Source organism: Rhinatrema bivittatum, chromosome 1, assembly GCF_901001135.1.
Source record: "Rhinatrema bivittatum chromosome 1, aRhiBiv1.1, whole genome shotgun sequence".
In the NCBI taxonomy this organism is placed as follows: domain Eukaryota; kingdom Metazoa; phylum Chordata; class Amphibia; order Gymnophiona; family Rhinatrematidae; genus Rhinatrema; species Rhinatrema bivittatum.
This window is the reverse complement of record NC_042615.1, coordinates 156,287,003-156,311,095: the sequence shown is the minus strand read 5'-3', so window position 1 is coordinate 156,311,095 and position 24,093 is coordinate 156,287,003. Positions and strand designations below refer to the sequence as shown.

The 24,093-nt window shown below is 49.9% G+C and overlaps 1 protein-coding gene across 1 annotated transcript in view; it reads left to right on the top strand.

The window, feature by feature from the left end:
• UCHL1 (ubiquitin C-terminal hydrolase L1) overlaps window positions 1-24,093 on the top strand; it is an 89,604-nt gene that overhangs the window by 32,256 nt on the left and 33,255 nt on the right. Inside the window, exons 5-6 of the mRNA XM_029588864.1 lie at window positions 4,980-5,065; window positions 5,148-5,195. Coding sequence (XP_029444724.1) covers window positions 4,980-5,065; window positions 5,148-5,195 — 134 coding nt within the window. The remainder of the gene's footprint in view (window positions 1-4,979; window positions 5,066-5,147; window positions 5,196-24,093) is intronic.

Below are 24,093 nucleotides of genomic sequence, written 5' to 3'. Positions count from 1 at the left end.
CCGTTTTTGGGGCCAGCAACACTTCCGTCAGAGCAGAGCTCAGGGGGTTCAGGACAGCGGCAAATCTCTGAGGTCTCGGACTTGGTCCCAATCCTTTCGTGGCTGCAGATCCAACAGACAGACCTGCCCAGGACAAGCTGTGCCAAGACATCTCAAATGTAGCTGATCCGCTCCTTGGCTTTGCACATTGGGAGTTGGCTGACTTTTTGATCCACTCCTGGTTAAAAAAAAAAAAATCACGGACTGGTGGGTTCTAAGCATGATAGAACATGGTTATGCATTTGCTTGTCCACTGTGCAGCTTGTTTCTCCTCTCCCTACAGCTCTAGAAAAGAAGCAGGCCCTCACACTCTGAGGGAACTAGGGGCCATTGTTCCAGTACCTTGCCAAGAACAAGGCCAGGGGAGATACTCTTATCTACTTTGGTTCCAAAGAAGGAGGGATCCTTACGCATCATCCTAGATCTAAAGGTCACTGTGAACATCAAGGTGCCCCACTTCTGGATTGAGACACTCCATTCTGTGATCACAGCAGTGCGCCAGGCAGAGTTCTTGGCCTCTTTGGATCTGACGGAAGCCTACTTACACATCAGGATCTGCAGGGATCATCAGATATCTGATTTATGATCCTCTGTCAGCATTTTCAGTTTGCCATACCATTTAGCCTGGCCACAGCTCCCTGGACCTATACAAAGGTCATGGTTGTGTCAATTGGTTTCTCAGATTTGCAGGGCAGCTACTTGGAAATCTCTACTTCCTGTATGTACCCAGATCAGTCCAGACTGTGGGTTGAGCCTCATTTCCAGCAGGTGGAGACAGACTAAAATTGAAAGGATATCCTATGATAGAGCCTGTCCTGTAACCCAGGGGTCAGGAACCTTTTTGGCTGAGAGCCATGAACGCCACATTTTAAAATGTAATTCCGTGAGAGCCATACAAGACCTACCAAATTAATTTACTACACCCCCCAAGACCTGCCAAAAGTCCCTGGGGGTCCAGGGCTCACAGACAAATCTTTAATAAAGTTAAAATATAACAAAAACCCCCACCCTCCTGATGCCCCCCAAGACCTCCAAAATTAATTTACTACAACCCCCCCCCCCAAGACCTGCCAAAAGTCCCTGGAGGTCCAGCGGGGGTCCAGGAGTGGTCCGGGAGCGATCTCCTGGACTTGGGCTGTCTGCTGCCAGTAGTCAAAATGGCGCCGACGGCCCTTTGCCCTCACTGTCACTGGGGTCGACCAATGGCGGTGGTAGCCCCTGTGACATAGTGAGGGCAAAGGGCCGTCGACGCCATTTTTATTACTGGCAGCAGACGGCCCTTTGCCCCCGCTGGACCTCCAGGGACTTTTGGCAGGTCTTGGGGGTGGGGGGGTCTGGAGGGTGGGGGATTGTAATTAATTTTGGAGGTCTTGGGGGGCGTCAGGAGGGTGGAGGGTTTTAAGATTTTTACTTTATTAAAGATTTGTCTGCGAGCCAGATAAAGCCACATCTGGCTCACTAGCCATGGTTTCCTTGGCAGAAAATAAGGTCCATAATCTCCCGGAGGACCGTCCAAAACCATCCCGTCCCTTTACACCCTCTCGTCCTCTCTTTCGGGGCCAGAGACTGTATGCCCCGTGAAGACAGGGTGGTTCCCAGAGGGGGTTATTCTTCTGTCTGTCTTGGTCGTGGCCCTTTCACGAGGGCCAGCCCACACGCTCCGCCCCACCCCTAAGCCTGCCATGCAATGAAGTTCAGTAAACTCATTCCTCTGTCCCCTCCCTAGGCGGCCACCGTTCCCTGTTTTTCGAGGAATGGGTCAAAATCACATCTGACCAGTGGGTCCTTGACATTATCAGGGACAGGTACGCCTTCGAGTGTTCGTGACCTTCCAGATCTTTTTTTCTCTTTTCCCCATGTGGGCGGTCCAAGAGGGACGTGGTGGAACAAACCTTCGCCAGGCTCCTGAAGCTGGGCGTGGTGGTCCCGGAGAGGGAGCTTGGCGCCAGCCAGTATTCTATTTATGTAGTCATTCCCAAGGACTGATCTTTTCACCCGATCTTAGACCTCAAGAGGGTCAACCGGGTCCTCAAGATTCCACATTTCTGCATGGAAACCCTGCGAGTGGTCATTGCAGCGGTTCACCCCAGAGTTCCTCACTTCACTCTATCTTGCAGAGGCGTACTTCCATATTCCGATTCACCGCGACTACCAGAAGTATCTTCGCTTCCACGTCCTCAACCAGGGCTCCTGGTTTTGGGCACTTCCTTCAACCTCATGACCGCACCTTGCACCTTCACCAAGGTCATGGTGGTGGTTGCGGCGGCTCTTCGCCGGGAGGGAATCCTTGTTCACCTCTACCTGGGCGACTGGCTCGTCAGGGCCAAGTCGGCAGCTCTTTGCCAACAGGCGGTGGATTGTGTGTTAGCTCTCCTCGCGTCTCTTGGGTAGATAATGAATTTCTCCAAGAGCAACCTTCAGCCCTCTCAGGAGTTAGAGTTCCTGGGAGCCCACTGCAACGCCTGAGTGGGCAAGGTCGTCTTACCTTGTGCACGAGCTCTCAAGCTGATCGGGCAGATTCAGAATCTGATTTCACTACCTTCCCCGACAGCCTTGGGACTAACTGCAGGTCTTGGGCTTCATGGCTTCCATCATCGACCTAGTCCCCTGGGCTTTGCTATCCTGTTGGCAGCTGGTGTCGGGACAGTTTCACATAGTCCTTCCGTTCTTGGACTCTACAGTCAGACTTGCATTGGTGGCTGTTGCTCCCTCATCTCCTTCAGGGAATGCCTCTCCAGGCTCCACAGTGGACAATAGTAACCACGGACACCAGTCTGTCAGGCTGGGATGCAGTATCTCTCCCAGTCCACTCAGGGGATCTGGTCACCAACTCAGTCTCGCTGGCACACGCATGGGCTGAACAGCATCTGCAGTGCCTGGCGGCCTCCCACATCGCGGGCAAGGAGAATATTCAGGCCATCTTCCTAAGTCGTCAATCGCTCGATCGGGGGGAGTGGGAGCTCTCGGGTGCGGCCATGGCTCTGATAGTGGACAGGTGGGGTCACCCCCCACCTGGACCTCATGGCGACCTTGCACAACACAAAGGCAAATCTGTTCTTCAGCCACTAGAGGGAGCACAGCTCACAAGGTGTGGATGCTCTGGTTCTCCCTTGGCCAGCGAACCTCCTTCTGTACATGTTTCCCCCCATGGCCCCTGGTGGGAAAAGTTCTCAGAAGAAAAGAATAGAGCTCCACCGAGGACCCATGGTTCTGGTAGCACCTGAGTGGCCACAGTTCACAGATCTCCTCAACCTGGTGACGGACAGACCCCTCCGGCTCAGTCATCTCCCTCGTCTACTTGGCAGGGGCCTGTATTTTTCGACCAGGCCAATCGCTTCTGTCTAGTGGCTTGGCTTTTGAACAGCAATGCCTGAGGTGTAAGGGCTATAAGGAGGAGGTCATCTCCACCTTACTGCAGGCCCCAAAACAGTCTACTTTGGCTTACATGCGTATTTGCAAGGTCTTTGAATCTGTTTGTGCGGAGTCGGGTGTCTCAGCGCACTCCACGCTGGGTCTCGTTGGTCCTTGCTTTCCTTAGTTCTCTGCACGCGCAAGTCTCTGCTCTGGGCTCCCTCCTCAGTCAGGCAGAATGTCATCCCTTAGCGGGGCCCCCCCCAGACATAATCCGGTTCTTGAAGGGCGTCAAAACACCTACAACTGCCTTCTTGTACCATTTGCCAGTCGTGGGGTCTTAACCTGGTCCTTCGGGCCCTCTGTGCTGCTCCGTTCTAACCTCTGTCACGCTCCATTAAAAGATCTTACACTCAAGACTGTTTTCCTGGTCTCTATCTCCTCCGCTCAATGGATCTCAGATTCAAGCGTTGTCCTGTCGGGAACCTTTCTTGCTCTTTTCAGATTCAGGGGTATCCCTCAAGACTGTCCCTCCTTGCCAAAGGTTGTTTCCAACTTCATGTCAACCAGTTGGTAGAACTCCCTGCGGGTACGACTGGGGGCAATCTTCGTAAGCTGGATGCCAAACGGGTTCTACTTCGCTATCTCCAGGTTACCAATGACTTTCGGGTCTCGGACCATCTTTTTGTCCTCTGGAGTGGTCCCATCTGGGGTAAGCTGGCATCTTAAGACTACTATTGTGCAGTGGCTGAATAAACAATCTCCTCGGCCTAACTTTGCCAAGGTCAGGCAGTTCCCAAGGGCCTAAAGGCTCATTCTCAAGCTACTTCCTGGACTGAGAGCCAATCAGTCTCCCCGCAGGAGATTTGTAGAGCCGCCACATGGACGTCTTTGCATACTTTTGCTCGGCACAATCGTCTGGATGTGCAAGCTCCAGTCTTTGGTTCCTTTGGGTGGCAAGTGCTTCAAGCAGGACTCTCGATCCCACCCGGTTTAGGGAACCTTTGGTACATCTCACAGTCTGGACTGATCCAGGTACGTACAGGGAAAGGAAAATTAGTTCTTACCTGTTAATTTTTGTTCCTGTAGTACCACAGATCAGTCCAGACGCCTGCCCACTGCAGAGATTACTGGGTTTGGGTGTAACTAAGTCCACTCATCTAACATTTTCTATTGCTTGCCTGATCTCGGGCATGCGGTCTTAGTTGCCAAAGTCAATTGGTTGGTTGTCCCTCATTCTCTGCTTCTTGTGGGGTTGGGGGATATAGTTATGTTCTTGGTTATTTAGTTGGTTTTTCTGATTCCGTACTGATCAATACTGAAAGAAGCAGGTGGCACACCAGTCTAAGAGGGGGCCCTCAGTTTGTCTCCATCTGCTGGAAGGGAGGCAAAACTCAGGTGTGGACTGAACTGGTGGTATTACAGGAACAAAAATTAGAGAAACCAATTTTCCTCTTATCACAATGGCTTAGAAAACAAAACTAATGCTACTTCTCAGAGTAGATACTTCTATTTTTGTGGTGTACTGTAATGCAAATTGATACTTCAGGAATCACAAGTAAAAACACCTTAAACTTTTTTTAAAATAGGTGACACTTCCATCTTGAAACGTTTCTTGACCGAAACAAGCAGCCTTTCTCCTGAAGAAAGGGCTTCATGCCTTGAAAAGGATGAGGTATTGTATGGGAAATTGGTGTCGGGTGCGTGTGTGGGGTAGGTTTTAAGTGTTTTGACTTTGTCGTTTTTTTTTACTCTAGGCTATTAAGGCAATCCATGATGCAATTGCCCAGGAGGGCCAATGCCGGGTAATGTTATGCCTTTATTACATTGTAGTACCAAAAGGGTCATCTGAGAGAGAATTTCTAGTTTGGATGTGAAATGCTAGCTGCACCTGAAATTCAAATATACATGTGGACATAACCCTCACATAATGTACTTCAAATGATCTTATTCCATATGGCTAGATAATGGTTTGCAGCTATATATCTATTCTCTCAAACCTTTTGTTGACAAGAGGGTAGTAGCCAGAGGATCCATAAACCATTGTTCATGATAATTCAAAAAGGTCTTTTTGAATGAACAAAAAATTCTGTATTTCATGGTGTAATCTAAACATTTTCTGGATTTTTAGCTATTTAATGTTGTAGATAATGGTTTGCACAGGATAATGGTATACTATAAATTGGTGATGAATGTCTAGTACAGAAGATTTTTTTTCTACCTATATGTATGTGATGAGCATTATACAGCTATACATTTCCATTAACTTCACACTTGCCACTACTGGTACATCCACAGACCTTTTATTCTTCAGCTTCCATAATGGAAAAGAGCATCAGGATTCACTTTGATCAGAACGTTTTGTATAACGCCTTGCTTTGGAATCTAACTAGGGCATCTTTTCATAATACAGTTCTCTATTCCAAGGTAAAATTAATGAATCAGGGAATTGTGGTACAGAAAAACATTAACTCATGTGGAAATTTTTTTTAAGGAAAATTCTTCTAGAGGTAAACTAACAAGCTCACTTTTTTGTGCTATTCAGTACACAATGGTTTCCCCTTGATAGCAGGGCTGAATTAGCCATGCTGTCATGGAAACTGTCCATCAGGGCCCAGGAGGCAGAGCTTTTTAGTAAAATACAGATTTGCTCTGTGCAGCTGTGCATGCCTTCCTGCACAAAGTCTGTTTTTCCACGTGCTGGAGCGCACTCAGGGCTTTGCTTCTCCTCACAAAGTTTCAAAAACAGAACAAAAATGTCAAAGCCAGAACAGAGGCCCTCAGGGTTCAAACCCTGCACTTGCGGCAAGATCATGTCCATTACAGATGGACATGATCACTGCTACAGGTGCCTCTGTCCCAATCAGGAAGCCTCCTGTAAGCACTGTGGCAGGATGTCTCCGCAGGCCTGCCGTCAGAGGGCCCAGAAAATCCAAGTTCTCCGGGCAGAGCAATCGGGCAAGTATGCACAGCCATCAGAGGCTCACTCACCAGGTCCGGAGCAACAGAGGACCCAGATGGTAAGACAGGCAGCGTCTGTAGGGCCTTCCACCCCCAGGACTGAGGGATCAGTTGGAGGACATCATGCCTGGAGTCAAAACCGGGAACGGCACGGCTCAAAGCGGCAGTATCTGCAAAAAGAGGCCAAGACGCATGGTGTCGATGCTCCACATGCATCGAGCATCAACAGAGGCACAAGCCGAAGGCGCAGAGTCCCAAAGCCTCAGCAGCACCGGGATCGGCACAGTCCACGGCACATGCATTGACTACCACATCAACTGGAAGAGCGCAGACAACTAGGCAAGGAGCGTCCGTCTCTACGCATGTAGCGTCGATAGAGACGCAAGATGTGTTGAAGAGAACCCAGGAAGCCAGAAAACAGACGCATGCTGCATTGGGAATGACGCAAGAGCCATCTAAGTCGACACATTCAATACACAGCTCAAAGCATAGACAAAAATCATCCATGGCAGGACAACAGATACAGGGAAGGTCAAAACACACATACTGTGTCCAGACTGGCATTCGGATCCAAATATCCGATGCCTTCTAAGAAACCGACGCAGGGGTCGACTCCACACACCAGTGACGTTCAATTGGAACATAGGAGACGGAAAGAAGAGTAAAGCAAAGGCGACAGCCATCCAGTCTTCCCCCATCTCTCGAGGGGGAATCTGCCGATGCCTCGCACCATAGGGACAAACATCTCCCTAGTTCTATGGTCTCCGAACGATCCATATCCCCAAGGAGTACAGGATATGCTAAGTCGACAACACATTTGGAAGAGTAGGTAAGGATTACATCTTCCTCCTAAGTCTGACATCTCCCCCTCATTCACCGGGTTCTAACCAGGAGACTGAGGGAACAGATCCACAAGAACCACTTCAGAAGAGAAGGAGATCAGCATTGGATATGGAATACACTGCCCCACTTCCTAGTGAAACGCCACGAAAACCAAGGATGCCTCCACATCAGGCGTCTTCACAACTCTCAACTGCTCTAGTAGGATTATTTGACACATTACAATCCAGGTTTCAAATCCCTCTGTCTCCTACAGGCAGCACACCACCTTCGCCTCAACCACACATTATCAGAATGACAGAGAACCTTTCCCGTGGGAACCAAGGGATCTCTCCCCACCAGGTCCATCTCAACCTGCGACTCTGCCTCCGAAGGACAGATTCCCGACTGTGGTAGATTCGGAGTCACCTCCATCTCCCTCATTGCCTACTGGATATCCTTCAGACCTGCCAGAGGACACACCAGAACCTTACTTTTGCCCCCCAAAAGATCTCTTATCCAAAATTCCTGGATAAGATGGGGGGCCATTCTTAACCTAGAGGTACAAAAGCTGCTGGAGCCTCAGGCAGAAACACTTGGTCTCCTTAAAATATTTGATATCCCAGAGGAACCCACCTCCTTTCCATCCCACAAGGTGTTGGATTATGTCCTAGAGAAGATGTGGGAGTCTCCTTACACTACCACATCGGTATCCAGAAAAATGGATCTTAAATTTAGAATGAAAAAATGTCAATTCTACGCCACAACTTCCACACTCTTCACCAGTTGTGAAATCAGTGATGCAGAGAGCCAAACTAAGTTCCACAGATCGGCACCTCCAGGAAAAGAGCAAAGACTCCTAGATGACTTTGGAAAAAGAGCATATCAGTCCTCATGCTTTCTTCAGATTAGTCAACACCAATTCTATCTGGTCCAGTACTTATATGAAAGTCTACAAACCCTAAAAACCACGCTGCCCGATGTAGACTCCTCAGTCTTCAATAACTCAACCGATTCAGGACCTGGAAAAGGGCATCACACCTTCGCACGGTGTACGAAGGGTTTGAATCATCGGCTTGCACGTCTCCCTCTGCAATTGCCGCATGCAGAATGGCCTGGCTCCAATCCAGTGCCATTCGGGAAGAGCTACACGAGCGGCTGCCAAATATACCATGTAAAGGGAACAATCTCTTTGGCGAAAGATTCCAAGAGACAGTGGTTAACTTGAAAGACCAGGCAGTTGCTATTCAATTGCTGACCTAAAACCCCTCCTTTGGCATGCCACGTAGGTACTACACACCTACTCGCAGGCAACCATATACCTGTTGGCCTTTCTGACACTTGTCAACAATTTCGACCTGCTACTTATCCACTGCAATGGGCAACATCTCAGCCTCTTCAATCTAGGAGAGTTAGACCAAGGCTACAGCGACACTCAGCAGGCTCAAGCGGCAGCTAAATCTACCCTCTCTTTAGTGCAGTTGCCATCACTGCCACTGTACCCATCAGGCAGGATTTCCTTATGCCTACCATACTGGGAAGCCATCACCACAGATCTATGGGTTCTAGAAATAGTAAGACAGGGATACCTACTCTGCCACACCTATTGCCCCACGACCTCTAGGGGCAACAGAGGCACTTGCAAGAGGAAATTAACATTCCTCCTACAACAACAAGCAGTCTGTCTGATTCCATCTCATGCTCTCAAGGGATTTTACTCACTGTATTTCCTAATTCCCAAGAAAACCGGAGGACAGAGATTGATCTTAGATCTGATTTAAACATTTAGTCAAGTTCAAAATGGTGTCCCTAAACTCTTACCACTTCTCCAACCCAAGGATGTGCTCAATAGATTTGAAAGATGCCTACACACACATTCTATACACCACTCTTTGTGGCAGTACCTATCCTTCCAATTTCAGAAACATTATCAATATCAGGTACTACCCTTTGGCCTTTCGGCAGCCCCCAGGGTCTTCACCAAATGCATGGCAGATGTGGTGGCACATCTCTATCAACAGGAGTATCAAACTTCCCTGTCTGAACCCCAGATTCTCAACGACTACATCCACCAGACCTTTCAATGTTTGAACAATTTAGGAATCTTAGTCAATTACTAGAAATCTATTCCCACTCCGACACAATCCCTTCAATTCATTGGAGCGCATCTAGATACCATCAGCGCCAGAGATTTCCTACTGAAAGACTAGAGATGCATAGTCTTTCGAGCCACCAGAGTACTCAAACCTTCGGCACGACAAATCCTCACCGTCCTGGATCACATGGCAGCAGCCATTTATACAGTTCCCAAATACAAGCCTACACATGTCACCTACAGTGGGGACTCAAACGACAATGGAAACAGCACTTACAGCTGTTAAAGATGAGTGAATTTTACTCAAGCAATACTACAGGATATACAGTGGTGGCTCAAGAGCAAGAATCTACAAACGGGCACTGTTCTCCAACCCCTGCATAATACAGTGCTAACTACAGATGCCTCCTGCAAAGGTTGGGGGCCACATCTGGACCACCTGCAAACCCAGGGATTATGGTCCACCCAGGAACAATGCCTACAGATCAACCTATTGGAACTCGGAGCGATAACGCACTCCACACATTCCTTCTGCACTTAAAAGGCCGAAGGGTCATGGTCTACACAGACAAAGTGGCGATGTTCTACATCAACAAGCAAGGAGGGTCCGGTTCCTGGTCCCTGTGCAGGGAAACCCTGCTAATTCTAGATCATGCAGTTCATCACTCAGGCAGATTGCCTCGGCAGAATATTTTACCCTCATGAATGGACACTCAACCAACAGGTAGTGGATACTTTGTTCGAAGAATGGGGACAGCCGACCATGGACTTCTTTGCGACGGAACTCAATACGAGACTCCCTCGTTTTTGTTCAGTTTGGCCAAGACCAGACGACACAAGTGGTGTTCCTACCATGGACAGAACCTCTCATGTATGCATTCCCTCAGATACCCCTCATAACAAGGACATTACAGAAATGCATAAGACGCGGCTCAATCTTGATAGCACCAGCATGGCCACGCCAACTGTGGTACACTCATCTACTATATCTTTCAGTAGCAGACCCAATATTGCTACCGGACCGAGAAGATCTCTTAATGCAAGAAGAGGGAACCCTGCTACATTCCATGCACAGCTCCCTACACTTAACAGCGTGGAGATTGAGCGGATCCTCTTGACGGAATAAGGAATATCACTGTCCGCACAGGCTGTTCTCCTGGCCTCAAGAAAACCTTCTACCCGCCAGAACTATAGCTTCAAGTGGAAGCAGTACACGGCATGGTGCTCCTCTGAAGGACTACATCCCTTGGACTGCTCACCTGAAAAGTTACTGGATTATCTGCATTCCTGGTATCTTACAGGACTTACCACCTCTTCAATTAGAGTACATCTTAGTGCAATAGTCACGTATCACTGGCCGTATAAAGGACAACCCATCTCTGTCCATCCTTTCATTTCCAGACTTCTGAAAGGCCTCTCATGTATGACCTCCAGTGCCATGGAATCTCAATTTAGTACTGGAACAGTTGATGGTGGCGCCATTTGATGAAGCCCACATCAAATATCTCACATGGAAAGTATTATTCCTTGTCACTCTAACTTCAGCACAGTCAATGAGTTCCAAGCTTTGGTGCACTACAGTCCATACCTGTAATTTTTCCATAAGGTAGTGCTGAGAACGCACCCATCTTTCCTACCAAAAATAGTCACCCAATTCCACTTGAGCCAATCCATCGAATTACCAACATTCTTTCCCAAACCACATCAGAACAATAGGGACAGATTACTGCATACATTAGACTGCAAGAGCATTGGCGTATTATAAGCAACGTACACATTCTGAGACATGAGTGTCCCAATTACTTGTTCAACCCGAACGTTCCTGGGCTTCTGCTGGCAAAACGGACTATATCCAGTTGGATCGCCCAATGCATTCAATTTTGCTACACCAAGAGGAAATTAGCCTTAGCTTCTCACCTGAATGCACACCAAGTAAGGGCAGTGTCCACCTCACTAGCCCACCTCTCTCTCAAGAACAACCCATAGCAACGTGGTCTTCCTTGCATACGTTTACATCTCACTACTGTCTGGCCCAACAGACATCAGAAGATGCTAAGCTGGGAAGAGTCGTATTACAAACGATATCCACCTGAGTTACAACTGACTGTCCACACTTTGGATCACGCAAAAAAATATTTCAAGCTAGAAACTATTGAAGCATGATCGGGAGCTTAGGACTCCCATGGCTAATTCAGCCCTGCTGTCAACGGGAAAAAGCAGGTTTGCTTACCATAAATGGTGTTTCTGTAGATGGGATGAATTGGCCGTGCTGACCACCCACATCCCTGGATAGTCACAAACTGCTACATCAGACTTGAGGAGAGACTGTTTTTCTGCACGGGAAGGCACGCACAACCGCACAGAGCAAAGCTCTGTATTCTAAGAAGCTCCGCCTCCTGGACCCTGATGGACAGTTCCCATGACAGCATGGCTAATTCATCCTGCTATCTATGGAAACACTGTTTACAGTAAGCAAACTTGCTTTCTCAACAGGTGTCTGGCCTGGGAGGTGTTGCCAAGCCAGCAGATGACTGCCTCCTTATCAGCCTGGGTGGGAGTTGGTTGATTTCTCTTACACTGGGCCTGCTGGGAGGCTACACTTCCTTCTCTTTCTAGCCCAGTGGGAGGTGATTTCCTACTTTACTCAGATCAGAGCAAAACATTGCCAGCTCCTGCTGTTCTGGGCCTGATGGGATGCAAAACCTTCCCCTGCTGAGTCTGGGAGTGATGCTGATCTAGTCACCCTGTGGAGTGGGAGAAAGGAAGTTGGGGATGCTGGGAAGATAAAGGTGGAACAGGGATTGTTGGGGCTGCTAATCAGGAAGGGGTGGGAAACAGGGTCAGGGTAGCTGGGCAGGCAGGGAGTTGGGATGAAGGGGGTAGGGGAGAGTCAAGCAGGGAAGAGGATGTGGGGGGGGTCAGGAATACTGGGCAAGGATGAGTATGAGCAGATTGAAAGATGATGGAGGCATGGAAAGGGAGTGACAGGGTGTGAGCCATGTCAGTTTTGAGTGTGCATTTTTTCTTTGTACTTTGCTTAGTATAGGAGGAAATGTAGTTGTTTCTAGCTCTCCAATTTTGCACTGTATACAGAGTGGCTTTTTGAGTTTTCCATTCCAGTTTGTCTCCACATTTGTAATTTGTGGTCTCTTGTTCTGTATTTGAATGTCAGATCTGTATGTATGACTGAGGTAAGGTATTTTACTAGTAAGTAGGGATTTGTATGTTTTCTCATTCTCAATAGGACATGCATTGGTGTTACATTGCCTTTTCATAGGAAGGGCTATTGCTGTTTGAGTTCTTGGAATTAGTATTGCAATGGTATGGAAGGTTTGCTATACATGTGCTGAGTTTTGTAAGGGAGTTTGTTTCTGTTAATGTACCAGAATCAATCTTTAATATAGCGAGTTGCATTTGATGTATCCTAGCTCTGCATCCATTGTTGGGGGTGAGGCAGTTGTGGGGTCCTGTGGATGCAGAATGTTTACATTTAGCCCCGTGATGGTCAACTGTTCAGTGTCACACCTGTAAGCATTATGTGCCAGATGTCCCAACAGAGAAGGTTGAGAACCATTGCAGCGGCATATAGTACACAAAATAACATGCCTCTAACAGTGCAACTCTCTCCTCTTCCCATGTCCCTTCCTATCCCTGTAAAACAACCCAGCTCCCAACTGTACAATGATCCATTTTCAGGTTCTATCCTTTTAAAACCCCTAATGATCTAAACTACACATTATGGAAGTTGAGATACAATAAAAGGATCCTAGACCTTCAGGAATTCTTTTGGGCTAGTTTTACGTTCAAGCACAGACATATTTTCCATAAGAATTAAGCTATGCATTTATATCCTCCACATTGATTGTCTTTATCAATACTTTTCATAATTAGGAGATAGGACATGCACATACATAATTGTGCAAGATATTGTTATATATCATGAGACCAAAATCAGCCATTACTACATAATTTAGCACAATGTGAAGTACAATCCTCTGTATAATGCATTCAGTTCTGTTAAACATTAACATTTTAATATTCTTCAAAGGACCCTTATAGCAAAAGAACAATGTCCCCTTCAATGTCTTGCTGTGAATTTGTAAGTGCTTACTTGTCTCAAATATTTAATCATTGGTCTTGATTTCTCCTGACTTCTTTATAAATAAGAGGAAAAACAAACATTGGGTTTTATTTAGCTTCAATTTAATATCCCCCACCATGGTCCATGTTTAGGATAAATATCCTGGTTCAGGGGGATCTCTGCATTGAGTTTCTATATCCAAAAACACTTCCTCATCTGTATCCAGCAGCATTTGTGCCAGCTTTATGCACAAGGCAAAGGAGAAATTACTTAGTCGACGTTCCTTTCTTCTAAGGAAGGCAGGCCAAGCCACACCAGTAGGTTATGCAGTCCTATCAGCAAATGGAGAAAGAGTAAATCACTTGATGTCACTGACACAGCCCTGGCCCAACATCCATCCAACAGTATTTGGAAAAGTCAAACTGTGGACAAACTGATTATACTTTAACATGAACATTGATCTTTCACAAAGCTCATCAATTTAGAGCAAACACAAATTCCCTGTACATACATGGATCAGTCCATACTCCTGGGTTTTGCCCCTCTCCAGGTTGTGAGAACAGGGGAGCTCAATGCCCTAGGCAGGAAAGTCTTCCAAGGTGCCATGCTAGTGGGCTGCATCACCACCTCCCAGCTTTATATGACCCAATGTTACCACAATCGCTGGAAATGGGTCCAGGACTTTGCTGTGGGCCTGCCTCAACAGCAAGAGGTCCTCTTGGCAATCACCCTGCTGGATCTCAAAGCAGGAAAGCATAAGGTAGATTCTACCTACAAATGTTTGAGACAGCAGCCCACGTTTTGGCAGTGAGCATGGGTGCCAGGAGAGAATAGCATAGCTCCTGTCCTCCAGCCGGAGGTCCAAGATAGGCTAGCCGACCTCACCTGCACAGTTGAAAACATCTGAGGATAAGATCTGGGATCCGGTAGTGCAATTGAAAGACCATCATGATACCCTTCAACAGCTGTCTGCTAGTGCCTCTGAAGGCCTGTCCTCGGCTAGGAAATCCTCCAGGCCGGGTTCCCAGAAGCCCATTTACTGGCAGAGGAAATATTATCCTCCAACCTTTCGGGCTTGTACACCACGCATCGGTTCCAGGGGTTGTCCTCTCCAAAAGTGAGCGCCCAGGCCCCAGCCATGGGGACTGGCAGCAAGGGAGTGACAGTCAGTTGACTGTACCCCTGATGTCAGATCCCCCAGTTGGAGGCAGGTTTTTGAGTTTCACATATCACTGGGAAAAGATCATGTTGGACCGATAGTGCCCCTGATGGATGATGAGGACCCATCTAAACTTCAGTCTGCTCCTGCAGTCATCTCCCCCATGTCTGTCATTAGGTTTGTCTGCCCACCAGATCATACTTCAGATAATTCGCTGCCCTCCTCATGGTGGGCACGGTGGAACTGGTCCCTCGCCATCAACAAGGCTGAGGGTTCTAGTCAAGGTATTTCCTCATTTCAAAGAGGAATGGTGGCTTGCACCCCATTCTCAACCTCCAGGCATTGAACAGGTTTCTCGTAAGAGGTTCAAAATGGTCGCTGGGCATACCTGCCTGCTCCTCAGAGGAGGAAGACTGACTTTGCTCCCTCGATCTAAGAGGCTTATGCACACACTGCAATTATCCCCAGCCACCAGAAGTATCTCTGCTGCATGGTGAGGAAAGCACATTACCAGTACAAAGTGCTGCCCTTCGGACTGACATTGGGGGGAGGGGGGGAACCCCCCTGTTTTTAACAAAGTGCCTAGCAATGGTGGCAGTCTACCTCAGGCGTTGCTCAGTGCACGTGTTCTCCCCTACCTTGATGACTGGTCAAGAGCAACTCCCGCTCTGGAGCCTTGCATGCTCTGACCTTGTCAGTGCAGATGCTGCAGACAGGGGTTTGTCATAAACTTCCCCAAGTCTCATCTGTCTCCTTAGCTGGACTTCATAGGTGCCAGGCTGGACACCATGCAGGTGAAAGCTTTAGTGCCCTGAGACTGGGCAATCACCCTTACCTCGCTGGTACCCTTGTCCAAAAGAGCCAGAGGGTACCAGCTCACCTGCTCTGCCTGTTGGGCCACATGGCAGCCTCTGTCCATGTGACCCCTCTGGCTCACCTCTGTATGAGGAGAGCCCAATGGGGACCATACAGTTCCAGTGGCAGCAGGCTTCCCAGGATCTCGAGGTGCCTGTCAGTCACGGACCCTCAGTGTCTATCCTGGTGGGAAGATCATTCCAACCTGGAAAAAGGACTTCCCTTCCAACCCTCCCCGCCTCAGATTCTCACCACCAATGCTTCCCCTCAAGGCTGGGGAGCCCATGTGAACAGTATCCACATGCAAGGTTTATGGACTGGCTCCGAAGCCCACTCTCAGATAAACTTCCTGGAGCTTTGAGCAATTTGGTATGCTTGATGGCATTCAGAGACCTGGTATCCAGAAAGACCTATTCCCTGTACGTACCAGGATCAGTCCAGGACACCTGGGTTGTGACTCCGCACCAGTAGATGGAGACAGATTAAAACTTGTGGGCGGAGCCATATATAAGCCCCTGTGCCAGTCACAGCCCCTCAGTCTTACTCTGTCTCCAGTAGATGGTGCAGGTCCAGTCACAGCCCTTCCTGACCTGATTCTGGTGTTTGTCAGGTTTGGTTTTTTGTATTAGTTTTTTGTTAGGTCTAATTGTTCTGGGCTAAATTGGGTTTCTTTTTAATTCTTTCCCGGTTGCCCTGCCTCCCAGGGGAGTTGAGAGGTCCTGAGGGGACTACCCTCCCCCGGTCGAGGCCGCTGCCAGGGTTGAGGACCCGGCTGAGCTAGTGGCAGCGTCGGGGGTGACACCAGGGAGCCTGGTTCACTCACCCCTGCAGGAAATAGGGCTTTCAGAACCAGGGACAGTGCATTTTTTTCTGTAAAAAAAAAAAAAAAAAAAAAAAAATTTACTTATTTTTTTGCGGCTCTCTGTTCCTTGGTGTTGCCGTTCAGTTTCGGTCGGTGGGGGGCGTCGCCTGCAGGGGGGAGGTCGCCGAATTGCGCCGTTTTGGTTATTTTGAATTTTATTCCTCTGAGGTGAATTTTCTTTTCGCGTCTGTTTTCCCGTGTTCGCCAGCATGCCTCGCGGTTCGCAGTGCAGGGCCTGCGGCTCGGCGCGCGTGCGCGCGTCTCTCCCGGGACAGCCTTTGTTCGGCTTGTGTCCCGGGTGATGAGGGCACCTCAGCAGCACCTCGGAGAGCTCGGTCCCGGGTCGCGCGATCGCCGCCGCGAGGTGGGGGCCCCTCTGGCACTCCTCAGGAGCTGTTCCCGCTTAGCACGGGAGTGGCAGCCATTTTGGCCACGGGCCGGGAAATTTCCAGAGACAGTGGGGGCTTCGTCTCTACCTCCCGCGCTTTCCCCGCAGCGTGACAAGGCGAGGGAGGTCCCCTCTGAGGGGATTCGGTCCCGGGGGGACTCGAGTAGCGATTCAGCGGGTTCCGGAGAATTTTCTGAGGACTTTGCGCTGTTGTTGCGCAAAGTCCTCAGATATAAGCGCAGCAAGCGCATACGGGGCGATGTCTCGCGTACTGCTATCCGTAAGTCCCCGCCTCGGAAAAAGAAGGCCAGGAAGGGTGCGGAGATCGCCCAGGGCTCGTCCCGGGGGAAGCGGCTTCCCCGGGGGCTGCCGCAGGAATCGGATTCCCCCGGGACTGATACGGAGGCCTCCGAAGAGCCCCTGATGGGGGCCGGGACGGCAGCACCGGATGCAACGGCACAGCCTAGTGCAGGGAAAGGTGCACAGGCCTTAGACGGGGATGACCCCAAGGTGGTGCGGCTATTCCGCAGAGGAACTGTCACCTCTCATCCCAGCCATTCTCCAGGAGCTGGGGATTGAGGCTCCCCCAGTGGTGGTCCGCCAGGAGGCGAACATGGATCCCGTTTTGCTCGGCCTCACAGGGCCGGCGGTCGCCTTCCCTTTTCATTTCTCATCCACGGATATCCTCTTCAAGGAATGGGATACTCCGGAGCTGGGTTTGAAAGTCAGCAAAGCCATGGATAAGCTCTACCCTTTACCGGAGGAGGCGTTGGAACTCCTCAGACTCCCGAAGGTGGATTCGGCGGTCTCCGCTGTCACGAAGAGGTCTACCATCCCGGTCACGGGAGCAACAGCCCTCCGGGATATTCAGGACCGAAAGTTGGAGGTTCAACTCAAAAAGATTTTTGAGGTTTCCGCCCTAGGAGTGCGAGCTGCCATTTGCACAAACTTTGCTATGCGTGCTAGTCTGCGCTGGGCCCAGGTATTGCAGGCTAATGCGGATCTCTCTCCGGAGGAGGCTTCCCAAGCAGATAGGTTGGAAGCGGCTATTGCATATGGGGCTGATGCGCTCCATGATCTTTTACGCACTTCAGCTAGGTCCATGGTAGCAGCGGTGTCGGCACGCCGTCTTCTTTGGCTACGCAACTGGGCGGCGGATGGTTCGTCCAAGGCTCACCTCGGGGCGTTACCCTTTAAAGGGAAATTGCTGTTCGGAAAGGAGTTAGATGACTTAATGGTTTCACTAGGTGAGAACAGAGCGTTTAAGCTGCCAGAGGATAGGGCCCGGGCGCGCTCTTTGTTTTCCAGCAGAGCTCGTTTCCGGGGACCCCGAAAGTCCAGGCCGCAAAGATCCACCGGGTCCTCTTCTCGGAACACTCACTGGCAGCAGTCCTTTCGAGGCAAACGTTTTGGCAGGCAAGGAGGAGCCCCGTCGGGTGCGGGGTCCAAGCCTTCGCAATGAAGTTCGGCCGGCCCATCCCTCCTTGCGTCCTCAGCACGTTGTCCCAAACGTGGGGGCGCGTCTATCCTTGTTCCTCGAGGAATGGGCCAGCATTACGTCGGATCAGTGGGTCCTCAATGTGATAAGACACGGTTACGAGTTAGATTTTGCTCGCATCCCAGTGGACAAATTCCTGGTCTCGCCCTGCAAAGATCCCAAGAAGAAAGCGGCGGTGCTAGATACCATTCGAAGACTAGAAAGCTTGGGGGCTATCTCTCCGGTTCCGGCCGATCAGTACGGCAAGGGCCGTTATTCCATTTACTTCATAGTTCCCAAAAAAGACGGCACTTTCCGACCCATTCTGGATCTCAAAGGAGTCAACAGATGCCTTCGGGTCCCTCACTTCAAGATGGAGACCATTCGTTCGGTGATCGCGTCAGTGCGGCCAGGAGAATTCCTTGCGTCACTAGATCTCACAGAAGCATACCTTCATGTGGGCATCCAACCAGCGTTCCAGCGGTTCCTGCGGTTTTGCATTCTGGGAAGACACTTCCAGTTCCGGGCTCTTCCATTCGGCCTGGCGACAGCGCCTCGGACATTCACGAAAGTGGTGGTGGTGGTGGCGGCGCACTTACGTCGGGAAGGCCTCCTGGTTCACCCTTACCTCGACGATTGGCTGATTCGGGCGAAGTCAGAGAGTTTGTGTCGGCAGGCGGTAGCCAAGGTGCTTCAATTCTTGCAGTCCCTGGGCTGGGTGGTCAACTACAACAAGAGTCATCTGGAACCCACTCAGTCCTTGGAGTATCTAGGAGCCGTCTTCGACACAAAACGGGGCAGAGTGATTCTCTCTCAGGAACGGATATGCAAATTACAGTCTCAGGTGCGACGTCTTTTGTCTCAGCACCGTCCGCGAGTCTGCGATTACCTGACGGTTCTTGGATCTATGGCCTCCACGCTGGCGTTAGTCCCTTGGGCATTCGCTCACCTACGGCCGCTGCAGTCTTCATTGCTTTCCCGCTGGAAACCGATTTCAGAGGAATTTTATCTTCCACTGCCTCTCGACAGTCGGGCGCGCTCCAGCCTGAGCTGGTGGCTGGATCCCAAACATCTCTCCTGTGGAGTATCTCTTCTCCTTCCCAACTGGACAGTAGTGACCACGGATGCCAGTCTTTCCGGTTGGGGTGCAGTTTGCCAAGGGAAATCGGTTCAAGGTCTGTGGTCAGAAGATCAGACCCGGTGGTCTATCAACCGCCTAGAGTCCAGGGCGGTCCGTCTGGCATTGCAAGCTTTTCTACCCCTCGTACGAGGAAAGGCGATCAGAGTATTGTCGGAAAACGCTACCACCGTGGCTTACATCAATCGCCAGGGCGGGACGAAAAGCCCTCAAGTAGCGGAGGAAGCGAGTTCCTTGATGGCCTGGGCAGAGCAGCATCTCAGCGATCTCGCTGTGTCTCACATAGCAGGAGTCGACAATGTCCAGGCGGACTTCCTCAGCCGGCACCACCTGGATCCGGGAGAGTGGGAGCTGGCGGAAGAAGCGTTTCTTCTCATTTGCAGGACTTGGGGAACGCCCCACATGGACCTGATGGCCACGTGGAACAACTCAAAAGCTCCGAGATTTTTCAGTCGACGCCGAGAAAGAGGAGCAGAAGGGGTCGACGCGTTAGCTCTTCCCTGGCCAACGGAGGTGCTACTGTATGTGTTCCCACCGTGGCCCATGATCGGCAAAATCCTGCGGCGCATAGAATTGCACCCGTCCAACGTGATCATGGTGGCGCCAGAATGGCCGCGCCGTCCGTGGTTTGCGGATCTGATCCAATTGTCGGTGGCGCCGCCCCTTCGTCTACAGGGGTTTCCGGGGCTCCTTCGTCAGGGCCCCGTCTGTTTAGAGGATGCGGATCACTTCTGTCTCGCGGCATGGCTTTTGAGAGGAATCGTTTGAAGCGCAAAGGTTACTCAGATGCGGTAGTTGCCACGTTGCTGAGATCCAGGAAGCAGTCTACATCTCTGGCTTATGTTAGAGTCTGGGTAGTTTTTGAAGAGTGGTGCGTAGAGCGGGGTCTGGATCCCACTTCCGCTACTATTCCTGATATTTTGGCTTTTCTCCAGGCTGGGCTGGCCAAAGGTTTAGCATGCAGTTCCCTACAGGTCCAAGTGGCGGCGCTTGGTGGTTTGCGTGGTAAAGTCAGGGGAGTCTCCCTGGCTCTCCACCCTGATATTTCCCGTTTTCTTAGGGGAGCGAAACACCTCCGTCCTCCTTTGCGGTTCCCTTGTCCGTCTTGGAACCTCAACTGGGTGCTCTCGGCCTTATGCTCAGCTCCGTTTGAGCCTCTGAAGCGTTCTACGATCAAAGATCTCACGTTGAAGACTGTATTCCTGATAGCGATTGCGTCGGCTCGTCGAGTTTCCGAGTTGCAGGCTTTGTCCTGTAGGGAGCCCTTCTTGCGCATTTCCGATTCGGGGGTTTCCTTGCGGACCGTTCCATCTTTTCTGCCTAAGGTCGTATCGGCTTTTCATTTGAATCAATCAGTTGAACTTCCTTTTGCGGTAGGGGAGTCTTCTGACCCGAAATCAAGGGACTTGAGAAAGCTAGATGTGCGGAGGTCTCTTCTTCGCTATCTAGAGGTCACAAATTCTTTTCGGTTGACGGATCATCTTTGTGTTGACATCGGGTCCAAAGAAAGGTTCTGCTGCGTCCCGCACGACGATCGCCCGTTGGCTCAAGGAGGCCATTGGTTCCGCGTACATTTTGCGCGGTAAATCACCGCCGGTGGGTCTTCGTGCTCATTCAACGAGGTCTCATGCTGCGTCTTGGGCGGAATTTTCTCAGGTATCGCCTCAAGAGATTTGCAGGGCGGCTACCTGGAAATCGTTGCATACATTCATTAAACATTACCAGTTGGATGTTCAGGCTACTGATGCTGGGGGATTTGGAGAGAGGGTACTCCGAGCGGGACTCTCTGCTTCCCACCCTCGGTAACTTAGCTCTGGTACATCCCAGGTGTCCTGGACTGATCCTGGTACGTACAGGGAAAGGAAAATTAGTTTCTTACCTGATAATTTTCGTTCCTGTAGTACCAAGGATCAGTCCAGGATCCCGCCCGCAGTGTTGCGCTATAGTAACGGAGAGTCCGCTCATTGTTCTTTTTTAATACGCTGACCCCTTGTTTTGTTTGCTCTCCCGGTTGGAGAGTCTGTTTTCCTGTAGGGGTGTTGCAGTTGTTTTCGTTTTCTTAGTGAGTTTCTATAGTTAGCTATGTTGGCTTTTGTATTTTCTACTTTGACATTACGTATGACTGAGGGGCTGTGACTGGCACAGGGGCTTATATATGGCTCCGCCCACAAGTTTTAATCTGTCTCCATCTACTGGTGCGGAGTCACAACCCAGGTGTCCTGGACTGATCCTTGGTACTACAGGAACGAAAATTATCAGGTAAACTAATTTTCCTATTTGGAAGGACAACAAAGCTGCAGTGTGGTAATCAACAAGCAGGGCAGCACAGGTTCGTTCCTCCTCTGCCACGAGGCAGTATAAGCATGGATCTGGGCCCTTTAACAGGTAATGTCTCTGCAAGCGACCTACCTGCCAGGCCATCTCAACATGCTAGCAGATTGTTTGAGCATCTCCTTCCAGCCACACAAGTGGTCCCTCTACCTGGAGGTGGCGGCCAAGCTGTTTTGCCAATGAGGTACACCAGATGTGGCTCTCTGCCTCTGCACACAATCACAAATATTGCTCCCTAGTATCGGAAGAGTCATTTGGCCTGTGATGCCTTCTCCCTCCACTGGGGGTGCTGTACATATATCTCCTGCTACCACTCCTCTTAAGGACCCTGCTGAAGCTTCAGCAGGACAGACACTGATACTCATGGCACTGCCTTAGCCCAGACAAGTCTGGTTCCTGCTCTGCAGGACCTGTCTGTCCAGGCTGGGGACGGCCCTGATCTCATCTCGCAGAATCAGCACCTCCGGGTGCTGGTCCTCACGGCTTAGAATGTTGAGCATTTAGTTATCCAGCCTTTGGAGCTATCAAACTGTCTCCCAGGTCCCGATGGCATCTCGAAAACCCTCCACCAGGAAGTTCTACAGCTTGAAGAGGAAAAGGTTTTCCATCCGGTGTGAGGGTCATGATTTGGACCCTTTCTCATGCCCTCTCCCCTGGCTGGACTACCTGTGGCATCTGTCAAGAGGCTAAGCTTCAGATTAGCTCATAGTGCACCTCTGCCATAAAGGTGTTGCTGGCACGCTTGTTTCGGTCCAACCTTCAATGTGCAGTTTCATGCAGGGCCGCCGCCTCCAGCAGAAGCCCTCTCTTGGGCCTCCAGTTGTGTCTTGAGACCCTAATGTTGTCCTGGCATGGCTCATGTGTCCCCGTTTTTTTTTGAGCCGCTGCAATCTTGCAACCTGAAGTTCCTCACTTGGAAAGTCATATTCCTGGTGGCAATTACTTTGGCTCATAGGGTCAGTGAGCTTCAGGCTCTAGTTATGTACGCACTATACACTAATCCTTTCACAATTGTGTGGTCTTGTATATACGCATCTGAAGTTTCTGCCCAAGGTTGACTTATTTTCATATCAACCAGTCCATCGTTTTGCCCACCTTCTTTAAGGCCTTATTCCTACCCGGGAGAATGGGCTGCTTCACACCTTGGACTGTAAAATGGCCTTGGCTTTCTATCTTGATCACACTGCCGGCCACACAGTCCACCCAGCTGTTAGTGTCCTTTGATTCCAACAGGGTGGCAGTGGGTAAACAGTCTAACTGGCTGGCGGATTGCATCGCCTTCTGCTAGCTGGCAGAGAAGGCTCACTCTGTACTGGCTATGGTGACGTCTGTGGTGCATTTGCATGTAGTCCCTGTTGATCTGCCAGGCCGCAACCTGGAGTTCTCTTCACATGTTTGCAGCTCATTGCTTGGATAGACAGGCATCAGAACAGTGCCTTTGGTCAATTCATCCTGCACAACCTGTTCCATGCTTGAACCCAACTCTGTACCTTTGTGGTAACCAGTCCCCTGCTGTTCCACAGCACTGCGGTTGTGCCCGTTGGCACCTTGTTCAGTTGCTGTTGGTCTCTCCTGTTAGCAGGGGCGGTCTGGAGCTTGGTATTCACCCACATGAGGACTACAATCCTGCTTGTCCTAGGAGAAAGTGCAGTTGCTTACTTGTAACAGGTATTCTCCTAGGACAGTAAGATGTTAGTCCTCAGGAATCCTGCCCACCTCCCGACAGAGTTGGGTTCTCCTTTCAGTTTGTTTTATTTTCACTTGTATTTTGCTGTGTTACGAGACTGAAAGGGAGCCTTGTGTGGACACATGGATAGCAGGCGCAGGCTGGGCTCTATCATCAGATGGTCACCCACATGTGAGGACTAAAATCCTGCTGTCCTAGGAGAACACATGGTACAGGTAAGTAACTGCACGTTCTCAGCTGTAGAATAGAGAAATTCCACCTGATTTGGAGCCACATCAGACTCTACTTTGCCAAGTCTGATCAGACTCTGAAGGCACTTGGTGTTGGAGGTGATGCTATGGGCTTAACCAAAAGTTCCCATCCTGGTCATCTGTGCAAAGCATTCTCTTTTCCCTCTTGGATCCATAGGCAGGGGATTAGTTGCGATTCCCAATGGTGGATGCCTTGGTATAAGCTTTCACCAAGAGAATCACCATTCCAATGGAAGAAGGAGCAGCTAAAATGGATGCTCAGGATTGAGGCTATACTTAAGCAGGCCTTTGGGGCTATGGCATTGAATTTGCCAGTTGCTTCTGCTTGGTGGCTCACACTGGTGTCTGACAAGGAGTGGGTTCTAATTGCAGACAGCGATGAAACCAGGAGCCACTTTCGTAGCTGTTGTGGGCAGCCACTAGAAGGAGGTTTTCATGATAGTAGCTAGGTAACAGTTATGGCTGCTTAATTGGTCAGCAGACACTATTTACAAGTCAGTCACCCTTTAAGGGTTCTTTATTTGGTAGTGGGTTGGAGAGAGTGGCAAATAGCTGGGGGGAATCGAAGGCTCCTTGATTTGCTGAACAAGAAGGCAGCA